Below are 15,315 nucleotides of genomic sequence, written 5' to 3' on the forward strand. Positions count from 1 at the left end.
AGCTCAAGTCTCCTACTGAGACCCCCAGAAGTGCTCTGGGGGACTATTCTGTGCTGCTAAGAGGAAGGAGGCCTTACTTACAGCGGTCTGGTGGGGTGATGGTGATGGACTGAGCCGTGAATTCATCATCAAAGTACCGTGTGTCAATCTCTGATGTGACCTGGGGCTTAAATGGGGGTGGGAGCTGGGGGAGAGAAGAGTCACTGGTGAGAACAGGACCACCTGCTTGTTCACTCCCAACCCCACCCTCTTCTCTCAAGGGAGTCCTCATCCCTGGCTCATTGGAGCAGCTGAGACCAGAGTCAATTCTAGGATGACTGAGTTAGAGTGACCTTTGGAGATCAGACTTGCAGAGAGGAGCCAAGAGTAAAGGGGGCATCAAACACTGAGCTCTGTGGGAGGTAAAGGTCTCCCCAGGAGCATCCTGGGAAGGGGAGAAGCTGGGGAGATGAGGAAGGGACTGATTCCTCCACACAGGTGGAAGAGGGGCTCCTAGGGCCAGGATGGAGCAGGAGCCCCCTGGCATTCTGGAAAACATCATTACCTTCTTCTGCAACACGTCCTGCCAATTGATGGCTGAGAAGAAGCGATGCTCCATGACCTCCTTGGCATCCCGGGGACCCCCGCCCAGCCTGCAAGGACACACAGAACCTCAGTGTCTCTGGGGGCTCCCCTCCTGCCAGTGGCCAGAGGGCCTGGATTGGACCAGATGGCCCCCCTGCTCAATTCCCTTCATGGGGTCCTACATTTAGCAGGATCGTCAGACACACAGGATCTCAGCCCTCCTAGGCCCCATGTTCTGCCCAGGAATGTACCCTGCAAACCTCTTCTTGGAGACCTTGAATGACGGGGGAGCCCACTACCCCTCCAGCCTGACACAGCTCTCACAACCACCCCTTCCCCACCTCGTTGTGCCCCGCGGGTGTGATGTTCACCTCTGTTTGGGGTCCTTCTTCAGGAGCCCAGCCAGCAGAGATTTGGCTTCGGGGCTCAGCGTGCGAGGAAAACGGATCTCCTCCATGAGGATCAGCTCGAAGAGGCGCTCATGGTCCTGGTTGTAGAAGGGCAGCCGGCCACAGGTCATCTCGTACATCACCACTCCCAGCCCCCACCAGTCCACTGCCCGCCCGTAGTCATTGTCCTCCAGCACCTGGCGGTGGAGAGGATGAGGGCCCGTCAGTGGGATCCCCCGGCCCAGGGAGCGAGGGGGATCTGAGGGGACCCGCCTGCCTCCCACGGCCCAGGCTCTCTGGCTACCTCAGGGGCCAGGTACTCCGGGGTGCCGCAGAAGGTCTTCATGGTGGCCCCATCGCTGATGCCCTCCTTGCAGAGGCCAAAGTCAGTGATCTTGATGTGTCCGTCTTTGTCCAGCATGAGGTTCTCCAGCTAGAAGGGAGGCAAGGGCATGAGGGCCTGGCTGGGTCAGTGGCCTAGAGATGGCCCCAAGCAGCGTGGAGCTGAGCTGCCATACTCCCCAGTGAAGCCTTGGAGGCAGTCGAGGCCAGGTGAGAAGCCTGAGGTCCAGGCCGGGGCAAGCTCCCCACCCTCCAGTGCTGCCTATGCTGTCGTCAGGGACCCACACGGGGCTAAGTTTTATTGAATGTTTTCAGGTTGGCAAAGCACCTTCTGCATAATCCTGTTTGATTCCAATAACTCCACAGAGCTTTACTGTCTCCTCTCTATAAATGAGGCAGCTGTGGTGGAGAGAAGGCAGGTGACTTGCCCAGAGTCACATAGCTAGCTAGTGACGGCTGAGAGCAGGATTTCCACTCTCACTCGGCCCCTGGCTGCATTACCCTACTCTGTGAAGGCCACAGAAGAGGGTTTGGGAGTGAAGTCCAGCAGGGTCCTGCGTGCCTCTGGCCAAGCTGCTTCTCCTCCTCTGGGACTCAGCTCCCCTGGCTATAAAATGAGGGGGTTGGGCTTGTCCAACACTCTCCACAACCCTTTCCAGCTCTGATGTTCTGTTATTCTAAGACCTTGGTCAACGTAGCAACAAACCCTGGACCCTGGAGCCAAATGCAGGTAGAGCCCCTGCATTCAGGGATGAGACCAAGAGTCCCTGGAGGGAGCCAAGCATTGTGGGAGCAATAACTCATCTCAGCGGGGCTCAGGGCATGCTTCTGGAAGAGTGGCTCTCTCCCATCCAATGCCCTGTCCCCGTGCCTGGCCACACTCCAGTCTGCTGGCAAGGTACCTCCAGCCCATAGAGCTTAAATGACCTGCTCTAGGCCATCCAGCAACTGGCAAAGCACGGATGGCTGGGCCAGGGACTCCTTCTAGCCTCTCCCCTCCCCCCAAATACATCCTGTTGACAGGCTTTCTTAAGCCCCCTCCAAGTCAAGAAAGCTCCCTGACATCCAGCCTAATGTAGCCCCACTGCTCCTCGGCCCTCTGGGGCCCAGCAGAACACACTGGATTCCTCCACACCAAGAACCTTTCAAACATGAAGACTGCCACCATTTGTGGGCCAAGCCTTCCACAGGCCTCCCTCCTGCCCCTGGCCCAACCTCGGAGGGGACAGTCTCCACATCCTCCCCCAGCTGGAGTGCCCAGACAGGGTTGAGTTTGGCAGAGGGAAGGGGCCAGTGCCCAAGGGTGCTCTCCTCTCCATCTGCCAGCTCTTCCAGGAAGCCATCCCTGAGCACCCGACCCTACAGCCACGTGCCTGGCGGCATTCCCAGGGGCACGGCCATTTGTAGGCTCAGTCCAACTCCCATGTGAGGTCCTGGGGAACATGGGTACTTATCTGTTAAGCTGTGTGAGCACCCATGTCTGACAGGGTGCCGAGCACACAGAGGGTGCTAGAAGGACAGCACAGCACTAGCACAGAGAGCTGGATTTGGAGTCACCAAGGCTTGGGTTCGAATCCCCCCCTCTGAGACAATGAGCACATCATTTCAGCTCCTACAGCCTCAGCTCTCTTATCTGTAAAATGGGCATAGGACTGCTTGGAGCCTCTGCATCACGGCACTGGGGAGAGCACACAGAGGTATTGCTTTGTGGACTTCAGAGTTCTGTGTAAATGTCAGGCACTGAAAGGAACAATAAGTATCACTCCAGTGTCCTACAATCTTATATCAAAGGGCCCTTATAGGGCACTGGGTTCCCCTTCTTCATTGTACAGATGAGGAAACTGAGGCACTGGAAGGGGAAGTGACATGCCCAGAGTCGCCCAGCCAGCAGTGTCCAAGGCAGGATCCAAACCAGGGCTTCTGCCTCTCCGGCACCACAGCTGGGGGCAGAGGCGGGCATCTGACTCAGGCTGGCCTGTGGCCTCCCCACTGTGCCAAGGTCACGGTTACACGCATCTACCTGACACACATCTGACTCAATATATGATGATAAAACAACACTGAGGGGTCTCAGAGGCTCTTGTGCAGTTCCCATCTAGGTGGCCGTGGTACACGGGCAGGCCTAGCCCTGGTACTGAAGATGCTCCAGGCCTGAAATTCGGCAATGTGGGAGGAAGCGTGAGGGCCACGTGGGGCAGGGGCCGCAAGTGGAGGGAGCAGCCAGGGGGAGCGCCCCTGGGCCACCTCAGAGCCAAGGAGGGAACTCACCTTGATGTCACGGTAGACCACATCCCTGGAGTGCAAGTACTCCAAGGCAGAGACGATCTCAGCCCCATAGAACCGTGCCCTGTCCTCCGTGAAGACGCGCTCTCTTGACAGGTGGAAAAACAGCTGGCGGCAGAAGAGGGGCTGACTAAGTGAGCAGGTATTGTGCTAAGCCCAACCCGACTGTGCACCCCGGCGGGCACACTCACTCAGGGCAGCCCCAGAACTACAGCTTCAGGGAAACCAGGTATTATGCCTCACAGACATGGGTCACCCAGACTAAGGTGAACAGGGCCAGCTCAGCAAGGCGGGGATCCCAGGCTTGCAGCCTACCAGGCCCTGGGGATTTGGGAAGGAGGGCATGGAAAAGGGGAAGCCACTAGCAGTCTGCAGGGAGGGTATTTTCAGATTTCTGAAATGGTTTCTGACATGACATAATGCGATGTGACCTTCCCCCATTTCTTTTCCCATTCACTCTGTTTCTCTTCCATCTTCTAAACTCCCATCTACCCCTTTGCACATTGCCACACCTGCCTGGAAGGCTCTTTCCTAAGCCAAAAGATCACTGAGAGATGTGACTCACCTCCCCACCATTGGCATATTCCATCACGAAACAGAGGCGGTCATTTGTTTGAAAGGCATACTTTAGTGCCTAGACAGAGAGGGGGAAAGGGGAAAGGAGGGAGAGAGGGGGAGGGAAGGAAGGAAGGAGGGGGAGAAAGGGAGAGAGAGAGGGACAGAGTTGGAAGGGGAGGGAGAGAGAGAGAGAGAGAGAGAGAAGGGAAAGAGGGAGAGATACTTACTAACTTTATGAATATGAATCAGTCACATAACTTCTCAAATGACATTAGATATAAAGCACTTTGCAAATTGAACATTTAAGAAGTACAGTAACAGCCATGATAATCTCCTTCAGTTTCCCTATCTGTAAGATGGGCACAGTAACACTGGTGTCACCCATCTCCAAGGGCTGCTCAGTGTAAAGGTGCTCTGTGAACCCTCCTCACCAGTTGATTGGACTGGGCTCTCCTTAATGGGGTTACTTCCGTAGGGCAGGGGAAGCCCCTGCAGGTTTTCCCAGGACTCTTTCCCAGAGGCCTCCCCCTTGACTTGGCCCTCCACAGGCATGCTATCACTGCATAGCTTCCAGAGAGTCCCTAGATGCCACCCCTCTCTTGGACGGCCAGGGAAGAGGGTCTGCAGTGCCGCTCCATGGCCCTGGGGCTACCTGCTAGTTTATTTCTTCTCTGAGGCATACCCTCATGTGCTGGCATATACGCACACCAGGAAAACATCAGTGTTAAAAGGTCACGAGAACCCTCAGCTTTCCTATGTTCGTTCTAGCAATGATTCAAAGGGCACCTGATCCATTAAGGGCCAAGAAAATCAAAGAGAAGCAATAGTGAGTTCTTTCTCCTAGGCTAGGACTGCACAAAGAAAGATGAGATCCTGGAAGAAGGGTCCTGTTAGGGAAGTCAGCATGAGGCCAGAAGATCACATCAGGGACCCAACTGGGGATGCCCTGGGGCAATAGAAGCACAAAGTAGCACCCCCATCAGAAATGCTGTGGGGGAACAGAAACTGGAGACTGCCCTGCCTGGAGCTGCCCCAGGAAGCTGGCAGAGAGGACTCTGCAGCACCCCAAATAGGGACAGTGAAGTCTGCCAGCACTCTCACCAGACACAGCAAGAGGTTGAGACCAGTGGCAGGTGCCCAGGAAATAGAGGTCAGGGCTAAACAGGGCCTGAGCACCTCATGCAAGAGCAGAGGAGGTCGGCAAAGAGTCTCAAATCAGGAATGGAGACTGGAGATCGGAGCAGACCAAAGACACTCAACACTGTGAAGAAATTTTATGGGCCAAGAAAGGCCCAAGAGGGAAGCCCTAAAGAAGAGTATCTCCACAATGGGCCACAGAGCTTTCTCTGTGAAGGAGCAGCAGCCGAGGAGCACAGAGAGCATCGTGGAGGCCCCCAGGATGCCCTGACCCACTGGACTGGCTGCTCGGCTCTGGGTCACAGGCCACATGACAGGTGCTTCTCATCCTGGAGGGGCCGGTGGCTCCCCCATGTTGTCCACAGAGAGGGCCACTGGGTCAGCTGCCCTTCCAGTTGGACTCTGTGCTGGGTGTCAAATCCTCCAAGCTGTCAGCTTGAGGCCTCACGTGACATCACGCTATGTTCACGGAAACTGGTGGGGGGAGGGCCTTCAAGGTTATTTTCCTCTACTTTGTCAAATGGTCCCTTAGCCTCAACACACTCACACCCAGAGCTTGCGTTCCTTGTGCCCTTCCAGGTGTCATCCTGGCGATGCCAGCCTGGTGCACCAGGATGAGGGTGAAGAAGCAGACAGTGCACCAAGGATTTCCTCAGAACAGGTAGCCAATGGTAGGAGCCCAGGAAGCTGAGGCAAGGACCAAAAACAGGGCCCGAGGACCCCGTCTCAACTCTTTAGACCAGCGAGAGACATTAGTCTAAGTGCAGGCCCTCTGTGAACCTTCTGTCCTGGGATCGTTAAGCTGACATGCTAAGAGAAGCATGAGCGCCAAAGGAATGGTCAAAGGCTCCATCATCACTGGCGGCTTGGACTCGGTGACCTGTAGGGGTTCAGCCCACCAGCTCTATGTTTTTGACACAGTCTTAGGGAAACCAAGCCATGTTTACAGCGGTATCCTCCTTCAGACTGCACCAAAGACATGAGTGGAAGGAAGCGTGGGTAGAGTGGGGGCTATGATGTCTGCCGAGGTAACCAGAAACGTCATCCCATGGCATGTGGGGCAGCCCACTTCAAAGAAGAAACCTGGCAAGATCCTCCAGACCGAGTCAACAGACACTCTGCTCCTTGGTGACCTCACTAAGAAGGTGGTGAACAGTGCAAGGGGAAGGTCTGAATACTAAGCCTTCTGGTCTGCAGGTGGCCCAGGCTTTCTGTATTGCCAGGAATCTTAACTGCCATCCTCACGGGCACCCCATCACAAGAGGCAGACTGCCACTCCAGTGGACTGTGGCCTCATTTTGTGGGCAAGGGCAGGGAGAAATTGGGAAATTGATAGAAATGAGAAAAAAAGAGTCAACATTTCCCTGTTCCTTTGAAGTTCAGTTAATGCCACTTAGCTTTCCAGGAAGCTTGCCCCAACTGGTCCTAGCACAAAGTGTCCTCCAAGTTTCTTCAAAATCTCTGACTATGAAGATGTCTGAAAGGTCCAAGCAGTTTTCACAGGAAGTAAATGCCGAGGTAACCAGAAATGAAAAAATGGCTCTAATCACCAAAATCAGAGACATTTGAATGAAAGCATCTCTAGGGCTCCTGTTCAGCCACCAGACTGTGAGCTCTCCACATCCTCTGACCCAGCCCCAGCACCATCAGGTCTCTAGCCCACAGAGATCACAGAAAGAAGAGGGGCCACATGGACAGAAATGCCCCTAGTAGCCCTTCTCCTAACAGTGTCAGACTGGAAACGGAGGCGGGGCACACCAATGGGCAATGGCTAGAAAAGGGGGTGGTGTATCTGGGGGAACCCCAGGGTCTCGGTACAGGGTGAAGTGAGCAGAATAGAGGGAATGATTTAGACAACAGTCTGGAAGGCCTCAAGAACTGACTGGGAGGGTGACAGCCAGGCATGGAGGGCAGAGAAGGAGGTGTGCTCAGCCCCTGCCCCAGCCGGACAGGGTCACGGGCTCACACAGGCACAGCAAGACAGCTGCATGTACTTTTTATAGTCCACGTGGTAGGAGATATGGGAGGGAGAGTAAGAAATGCTCAGTGATGATTTTTTAAAAGATGGCTGAAAAAAGAGGGGGAATCATGGATGGCGCCACAACTTCAGAAAAGCACACAAGCGAGAGCAGCAGAAGCATGCATTGTGTGTGTCTTTGGGTCTTTACCAAACGTTTAGGAGGATGGCCCACATGCCTGCCGAAGCCCCAAGGAGGCTGAAGGACCAGAGAAGCTTTCACCAAAAGAGAGAGCCTTGAGGGAAACAAAGGACCCTGTGAGACAGCAGCAGAGAGGGAGGACAACCTAGGCCTGGAGCTAGTCAGGCAAGGTCAGCTTTGGGGAATGGCAAAGAGGGCAGCAGCTGGGAGCCTCACAGAAAGGGAACAGAGACACTGGTCAGGAGGCTACCATGGCATCCAGCCAAGGGACCACGAAGGGTGGCAGCTGTAGGAGAAGGGTCACAGGATGAGAGATATCATAGAGACAGAAAGGAGAGGTGGCAACTAACTGGGCCCTGGGGCACGGGAGCATCGAGGACGACCCCCAGGGAGGATGGCGGTGCCCCAACAGCATGGCTGACTGTGCATGGGGGCTGAAGGACTGGCTGGGTGGCCCCAAGCCGCAGCAGGGCAGGAGCTCAGAGAGAAAAGCCTCTGCCAGATGCCATCAGCCCAGGGGCTCACAGCATGCTTCGTGTCAGGGAGATGACAAGCCTGCCTAGCTCCATCCTTAAGAAGACGACGAGGAGACAAAGCGTAGGTGGCAGGGACAAGGGCTGCCAAGGGGATGCAGCTGGGGCCTCAGCCTTCCCCATGGCCAGCTTGGGCTGACCTGCCCTCCTGGGGCAGGAGTCACCTGCAGAGAGATGCTAACTCAAGTATGTGGGGCTGCTCTTGGAGCCTTTAACCATCTCGGATGGTGAAGTGACCTGTGTGAGCTGGTGAGACTGATGAGAGAGAGGGCCGAGGGCAGAGCCTCTGGGCATGTGATGGGACAGGCCAAACGCGCCCCCTCTTATGGGAGGAGGCTGATGAATGGGAAGAAGTCGGGGGGGCCATCTGAGGACTGCCTGGGAGGACCGGGCAGGGATCAGAGAAAGCTTCGTCCATAGGTGAGAGCTGCTCTGCGGTCATGGGGGCAAGCACAGCCATCCTCCAGAACTGGCAGGTCAGGGCGGAAGTGGATGGACGCCTGGCTGGTCACAGGTCAGACACACAGGGCCTCAGAGCTGCTGCTATTCTGTGACCCACAGAGGGAGCAAGCTCCAAACACAGGGTTTGGCCTTGGACAAAAGAAGGGACGTCACTTCCTCAGAGCCTGGAGCAAAGGATGAGGCGCTACTGCTTCATCTTCAGACAGGAAGGGATGGAGCAAAAAGGGACAACAGCATGGGTTAATGCCCAAGTGAAAGGAGATGAATAGGGTCTTTATATGGAGCCTACTGTGTGCCAGGCCCTGTGCTAAATATTTTTACACACACTGTCTCCTTTGGTCCTCACAACCACCCTGGGAGGTAGGTGCTATAATCATCATCCTCATTTTACATCTGAGAAAACTGAGGCAAAAGTGGTAAAGTGACTTGTCCAAAGTCACATAGCTAGGAAGTGTCTGAAGCTGGATTTTGAATTCAGGTCTTCCTGCACTGTGACATCAGTAGCCTCTGTAAGCATTCTAAATCTGCAGGAAATACCTGGCTACCCTTGAGGACACAAAGTGATGAGGCCCAGACAGCCTCTCTCTTGGTAGACGTGAAGGCCGTTCACCTTCAGGGAGCTCTGAGAGACCATGGAGAAGATCTGAAGCACCCAGGACAAAAGAGGTAGTGGCGCTGCAGCCTCTGGGTCAGCCTGAGTGCCATTTTGGGTTGCGCTCTTGAAGGCGCTACTGAAGGACTTGCCCAGGCCACTGAAACATCTTTGTTGAGAGCAAGCCCTGCCCCAGAGTTGTCTCCCTTCCCTTCTGACCAGGATGGGGTGGCTCAAGGAATTTCCTTGCGCAGGAATCCTTCACCTGGATTGGGGCCACAGGGCCAGTGAAGCCTGTATGGAACTTTCTTGGAATTGAGTATCAGAATGCTTAAAATAACTGTATCAGCTATAAAGGAAACCGATTATTGAAAAGTTGTCAAGATATTGTTAAAAATAAGTGTAAAGACCCCAGGTTAAGAAGCCCTGATATAGGCTAGCAAAGCATTTGATGAGGTCTCCCAGGTCATTCTTGTGGAAAAAATGGAGAGATGGGCTAGATCATGGTATAATTAGTTTGCTAGGGGTTGCTAGGTGGTGCCACAGACCACCAGGCCTGGAGGCAGGAAAACTCATCTTCCCAAGTTCAAATCTGGCCTCAGATACCAACTGGCTGTGTGACTTCGGACAAGTCATTTCACCCTGTTTGCCTCAATATCCTCACCTGTAAAATGAGCTGAAGGAGGAAATGGCAAAACCATTCCAGCATCTCTGCCAAGAAGATCCCAAATGGGGTCATAGAAAGTTGGACAGGATGGAACAACAAAGGCAGCAGTTAGGAGGTTACCAAGCTGGTTGGATGGACCAAAGAGTAATTATGAATGGTTCAGTGTGAACTTGGGGAGGGGCAAGTTGAGAAGCCTCGGGATTGATGTTGGACCCTGAGCTACTGAACACTGTGTCAGTGACTTGGGGAAAGACAGAGTCCGTATGCTTTTGGAAAATTCAACTGACCCAGAGATGACAGAGGGAAAGCTTTCATGTTGAAGGCTGGTATCTCAACAGGCAAGTCCAGGGCCTGGTCAACTACTGCCTGGGGGCTAAAGCTGTCCAGAGGCCATCTGTATCTGTAGTCTGCCGACCCTGGACCAGACCTGAGGACAAACCTTTTTTTTTTTTTTTTTGCTTTTTGGAAGGGCAATTGGGGTTAAGTGACTTGCCCAAGGTCACATGGCTAGTTAAGAGTTAAGAGTCTGAGGCCGGATTTGAACTCAGGTCCTCCTGACTCCAGGGCCGGTGCTCTATTCACTGTGCCACCTAGCTGCCCCTAGGCCAAATCTAATGAGGATACCATAAAGTCATACACTCGGTGAAGGCGAAAGGAACACAGAACAAGAGGAGGTTAGAATAGTGTCAGAGTTCAAGATCATGAAGGCAACACAAGTAAACAAAGAATGAAGGCGAGATGTAAGATGAGATGATGCACTAATCTATGGCTGATGGAGCTGTGATTCCATCCAGCATTCTGGAAAGCAAAGAGATGACAATGTCTCTATCCATACATCTCACCACTTGGCACATGCCCCAGAGTGGCCAAAGACAAAGGAGGGAGGCCCCAGAAACACCAAACTACTCAAAGCAGAAGCTCTTCTGCTAGCAAAGGACTGGCAAGAAGCAGGTGGCCAATGACCATAAGGGAAAGACCCAAAGAGCAAACAGCGGCATGTTCTTCCAAGGACCGGCTTGTGTTTCCCTCCCTTTCTGCAGAGAATTACTGGTGTGGAATGTTGCAGATACTGTTAGATGTGATCGATGTACTGGTTAGTTTAAAGAAATTTTTTCTTTGTCTTTTTAGTCTTTGTCACAAGGGGAGAGAAGGATATATTCAGGGATTAAGGTGATATTTTTTAAAAAGATGTGACTGTCACCCTTGGTGGCTGAAGATATGGGTCATGGGCATTGAGGCCCTCAATGCAAACGGAAGGCTGGGCTGTTGAAGGAGACATCTGGGTGTGGTGAAGTCTCTGAATAAGAAAGCAAGGAATGGAGTGGAGGGGAAGACAAGCCAAGCACCCAAGTCTTTGAAGGAGGGAGAAAGACTTGGTGACCTGCAAATAAATGTGCAGCACACCTGCAATGGTTGACAACTGGCAGGAAGCTCAAACGAGGAGATGGCCTGGAGTGATGGCAGCCAGAAGGTGGTCAGGGTCTTGTGCCTGCTTTTCCCCTGGACCCAAGGTCTCTGAGAAGGAGCACTCAGGACTAGAGAAGCAGAAATAACGAAGAACTGCAGATGAAGGAGGCAGATACATGCCTCTGTCAAGGAGAAGGGTCCACACGGACAAGGGATTTTCTATTGGTGGTGAAGTTCAGGTGCAAATACCATTGCATTGATTACATCCAACCACAGAAGACTAAAGAACCACTTCAGAGACCCACAGTCGCTCCAGGACAACAGTGTACACAGGAAAATGCCATAGGGTAAGAACAGGGACTGTCCAGCAAGCGGTCCTTTGACCTCATCCATTGGTACCCACAGTGTGTATGGGCACCAGAGAATACTCCAAAGGCCTTGGCACAGGGCCCCAGGTATTCAGTGATCCCCAAGCTGCGTCCTGAACATTAAAGCCCTTCTAGTGATGCTCTAGGATTGTGAAGCATGGGATGCCACCATCTCCAGGTAACCCAAAAGGCAGTGAAGAAATCAGGTGGGGGTGGGGGTGTCTGAGCAGACCCCAGCCCATTATCAATGGTCACCCAGGTTCTAGAAGCAGCATCAAAGAGATCATTAGGAAATGGAGAATCAGAAAAGGAGGTAAGAGCACAAGAGATAGCAGGTGAACAGTCCCTGGAGGCCTGCAGGACATGAACCAAGGACAGGACACCAACAAGACTTGGGATGGTTTGTGATCTTTACCATTGGAGGAAAACACATCCAGCTAGCCAGCATGGAGCCACAACTGTAAAAAGCAAGAGACAAAGAGGAGGCCCCAAGAGTCCATAAACCCTCAGCCTGCACACCCTGACTCTCCTCACTAAGACAGGGAAACACAAGGCAGGGCTGGGCTAGAGGGCAAACTCATGTGTGCGGTGTCTAGGAGACGATGCTGGGAGGATTGTGGGCAACATCACCCCACAACACCCAAGGCCGTGGAAGGAAAAGGCATCTGTAGGACCCTTGGCATGAACCTCAACCAAGCAACAGCATCTCTGGAGACAATGGAGCAGACAGGCCAGCCTCAGTGTGCCTTGTGACAGTCTGCTATCACAGGAGGAAGGTGACTGAGGTGGGGAAGGTCATGGGACCGGACCTAGAGAAGTCTCTGCTGCAAGCAATACTCTGAGACTTGGAGGGCTGATCTTTGAGATCTCAAAGTGAAGAAGATACTAAATAACTGGGGAAAATCCTGGCTGGCTTTGCCCAAGCAGTTGACCACCCAAAGGACTACTGTGTTATCTCATTAAAATCTTTGGCTTTTCCAGACAACTCTGCACTGGCTGCCTCAGAAAGCATGGCCTGCAGGGCTGGAGAGGAATCAGAAGATGCTGCTGCCAAGGGTGGGTGCTATGGGAATGCCTGGAAGTCAGGGTTCCTTCCTCCCATGCAGTGTCCATGGGAAGAACATGTTCCAAAGGGCTTCCCGCTTCAGCAGACCAGTGGAGGGCCACAGCACTGCGCCAGGCCATCTCCTGGCCAATGTGCTTCTGAGTTACCCCAGGGGTGGGGGAGAATGGGGGTATTGGGAAGTGACAGTGACATTAAAGATGGCATGACCAGAAATAGATGCCCTTGGGAGCACCACCAACAGGGCTGCCTCCTGTGGTCCATCTGCCTAGGAGGTAGAGCCCACTCAGGGACCCAGTGCCAAATGCTGCCTCACAGAGCCCGGCCCCTGCCCTGAAATGGAGGCCCAACTTACTTACTGTGAGAAATGGGTGCCTGGTATTCTGGAGGACTCGACTCTCAGTGACTGTGTGGGCAACTTCATCCTGGAGACAGACAGACAGACAGGTCGGCATTGGAAATATACCAATGGCTTGGCTTCAGGGTCTGGACCTCCTTGGCAGGTACTACCCAAATGGGAAAAGTCAGGGTCAGCTGCTCCTGTTACAGAGAAGACCCATATTCACGAGGTACTTAAGCAGCTGATATGTAACAAGGCACCCTCCAATTTGGCAGGGCCTTCACAGCCTTCTTGTCAAACCGCCCACAGCAGGGGAGTGACTTAACCAAAGTGGCTCAGATCCTGTTTGCACTCAGGCTCAACACGTACTAGATGGGGCCCCAGCAGCTCGTGAATCCCATACTCTTGCTTTGTACAAAGGGGGCCATTACCTGGCCTCCTCACCTTTCAAGATGGCTGCGAGGGGAATGAGGCTGGTTTTGGGTGGCAGGGCAGCGGCCACCTGTGGGGAACCTAATCCTACTCCTGACCATCACAGGAATGTTCGCCTGCTCCCTTCTGTCCACGGGGCCCAGTCAGCCCCTCCGAGGCTGCCTGTCAGCCTTGTGCTCCTCAGGGATCACCATAGCAGAGCAGATATGAGCCCCTGCCACTCAGGCCTCTAGAGGTCAAGCCTTGGCCTTCCCGGGAGCAGGGATTGCCCAGGGATTCTCCGTGGTCCCTGCTTGGAGTGGGCTTTCTAACTTGCTACATGAAGACACTTGCTGGGTTGTCCTTCCCTTGGAACCACAAGAGGGCACTTGTGTCCTCCTGCCTAATGTGCCATTGGCATGCATCTGCCCAGCTGCCCCTGCCCTCTGATCCACAAGAGGGTGCCCTGTCCTTCTGTTTCTCTGTATCTGTCTGGATGCCTCCTCCTTGAAGTTCCCGGGGCCTCGGTTTTCTCTCCTTCAGCCTGTGGCATGAGAGTACTTCCAGGCTGCCCCCCAAGCCACAAGGGGGCACCCCATGCTCCCATCTAAGGTGCAGCCTGAGATTTGCGAGGCTGGCTTAGTGGCGGAGCCACAAGGGGGCAGTACGTCTGCATCTACTGTGGGCAGCCAAGTGGCACAGCCAACAGAGCGTGGCCTGGAGTCAGAAAGACCCCTCTTCCTGAGTTCAAATCCTGCCTCAGACACTTCCTAGCTGGGTGATCCTGAGCAAGTCATGGCACCCTGTCTGCCTCAGTTTCCTCCTCTGTAAAATGGACTGGGGAAGGAAATGGCAGTCTCTGCCAAGACAAGGCCAGACAGGGTCGCGGAGAGCCAGATCTGGCTGCCCAACACAGCCGGCGGAGTGGCAGCCCACCTTGGCAATGATGACCTCCTTCCGCAGGATCTTCATGGCGTAGTAGCGCCCCGTGGCCTTCTCCCGCACCAGGATGACTTTGCCGAAGGTGCCTTTGCCCAGGAGCTTGAGATAGTCAAAGTCATTCATGGTCTGTGGGGGAGGGGAGGAGGCTTCGCGGGTGCGCCTGGGCCTTATCAGGGCTCCCACTGCACCCAGCCCAGGCAGAGGGGTACAGCTCCTGCACCGACCCTAGGTGGTCCCAGACTGCATGCATACATGTGTGCACGCGCATATGCACACACACAGACGGATGGAGGCCCCACAGCTCGCTAATCAGTACAGGAGCACAGCCCCTCCTGGGCGTCTCCTGTGTTCTACAAGGGCCCCCACCATCACTGCAGGAGTCCCCAGCCCAAGCGCTCACCGCCTTCGTCCGCGTTTTGCTGACGGCTACTTCCATATCCTCAGCCACTGAGGAGTCACTGGGGGAGCCACACTTGCAGTCCATCAGGTCTCCCACAGGCTCCTGATTCTTCAGACTGTTGGCCACCATCTGGATGGCCCGCATCCACTCCTCCCTAAGTGACAGACACAGACCACGGCCAGGCTGTCAGCCAGCAAAGTGTGGCCCTGAGCCGAGACAAGAGCCCCCCAAAGAGCTCCTGCAATCCCAGACACTCCCAGCGAGGTCCTCCCGGGGCCTGAGGGGGGCCCTTCCAGCCTCCATGTTATGTCCCCTTCGTGCTACTCAGACTGGCCTGCCAATGACGCCATATGCAACATTCCCATCTCCCACCTCCACGGCCTTGTACTGGCTGTCCCCCAGACCTGCAAAGCTCTCTGCCTCTCCTCCACCATGGAGTCTCTTGCTTCTCTCATGGCTTAGCTGCTGCCCCAACATGAGGGCTTTGCCGGGTCCCCAAATGGCTAGTATTTCCTCCCTCCTGAAATCACCTGTAATGTGCCCTCCTCTAGACAGGCTGCAGTCTGTCAACAACGCTCAGATGGAACCTAAACCTAGAAAGGTTCTGACAGGGGCAAAGGACGGTGGGCCCCACCTCCATCTGAGCCATTCCCAAGTACCCAAAGGAAGATGGCAATGCGTTCAGGGGTGGGCATGTC

The 15,315-nt window shown here is 54.2% G+C and overlaps 1 protein-coding gene across 2 annotated transcripts in view; it reads right to left on the bottom strand.

Moving 5' to 3' along the window:
• AKT2 (AKT serine/threonine kinase 2) overlaps positions 1-15,315 on the bottom strand; it is a 42,758-nt gene that overhangs the window by 2,875 nt on the left and 24,568 nt on the right. For both annotated transcript variants that reach the window (XM_069078847.1, XM_069078848.1), the window contains exons 5-13: positions 14,618-14,771; positions 14,212-14,343; positions 12,884-12,949; positions 4,144-4,212; positions 3,564-3,686; positions 1,258-1,386; positions 936-1,150; positions 545-632; positions 82-184 (exon numbers count right to left, since the gene is read on the bottom strand). In XM_069078847.1, coding sequence (XP_068934948.1) covers positions 82-184; positions 545-632; positions 936-1,150; positions 1,258-1,386; positions 3,564-3,686; positions 4,144-4,212; positions 12,884-12,949; positions 14,212-14,343; positions 14,618-14,771 — 1,079 coding nt within the window. The remainder of the gene's footprint in view (positions 1-81; positions 185-544; positions 633-935; positions 1,151-1,257; positions 1,387-3,563; positions 3,687-4,143; positions 4,213-12,883; positions 12,950-14,211; positions 14,344-14,617; positions 14,772-15,315) is intronic.

The sequence above is a fragment of the Petaurus breviceps genome, unplaced genomic scaffold, assembly GCF_028583685.1.
Source record: "Petaurus breviceps papuanus isolate PSGF00001 unplaced genomic scaffold, PetGlider_PUasm1.0 91041, whole genome shotgun sequence".
NCBI classification, from domain to species: domain Eukaryota; kingdom Metazoa; phylum Chordata; class Mammalia; order Diprotodontia; family Petauridae; genus Petaurus; species Petaurus breviceps.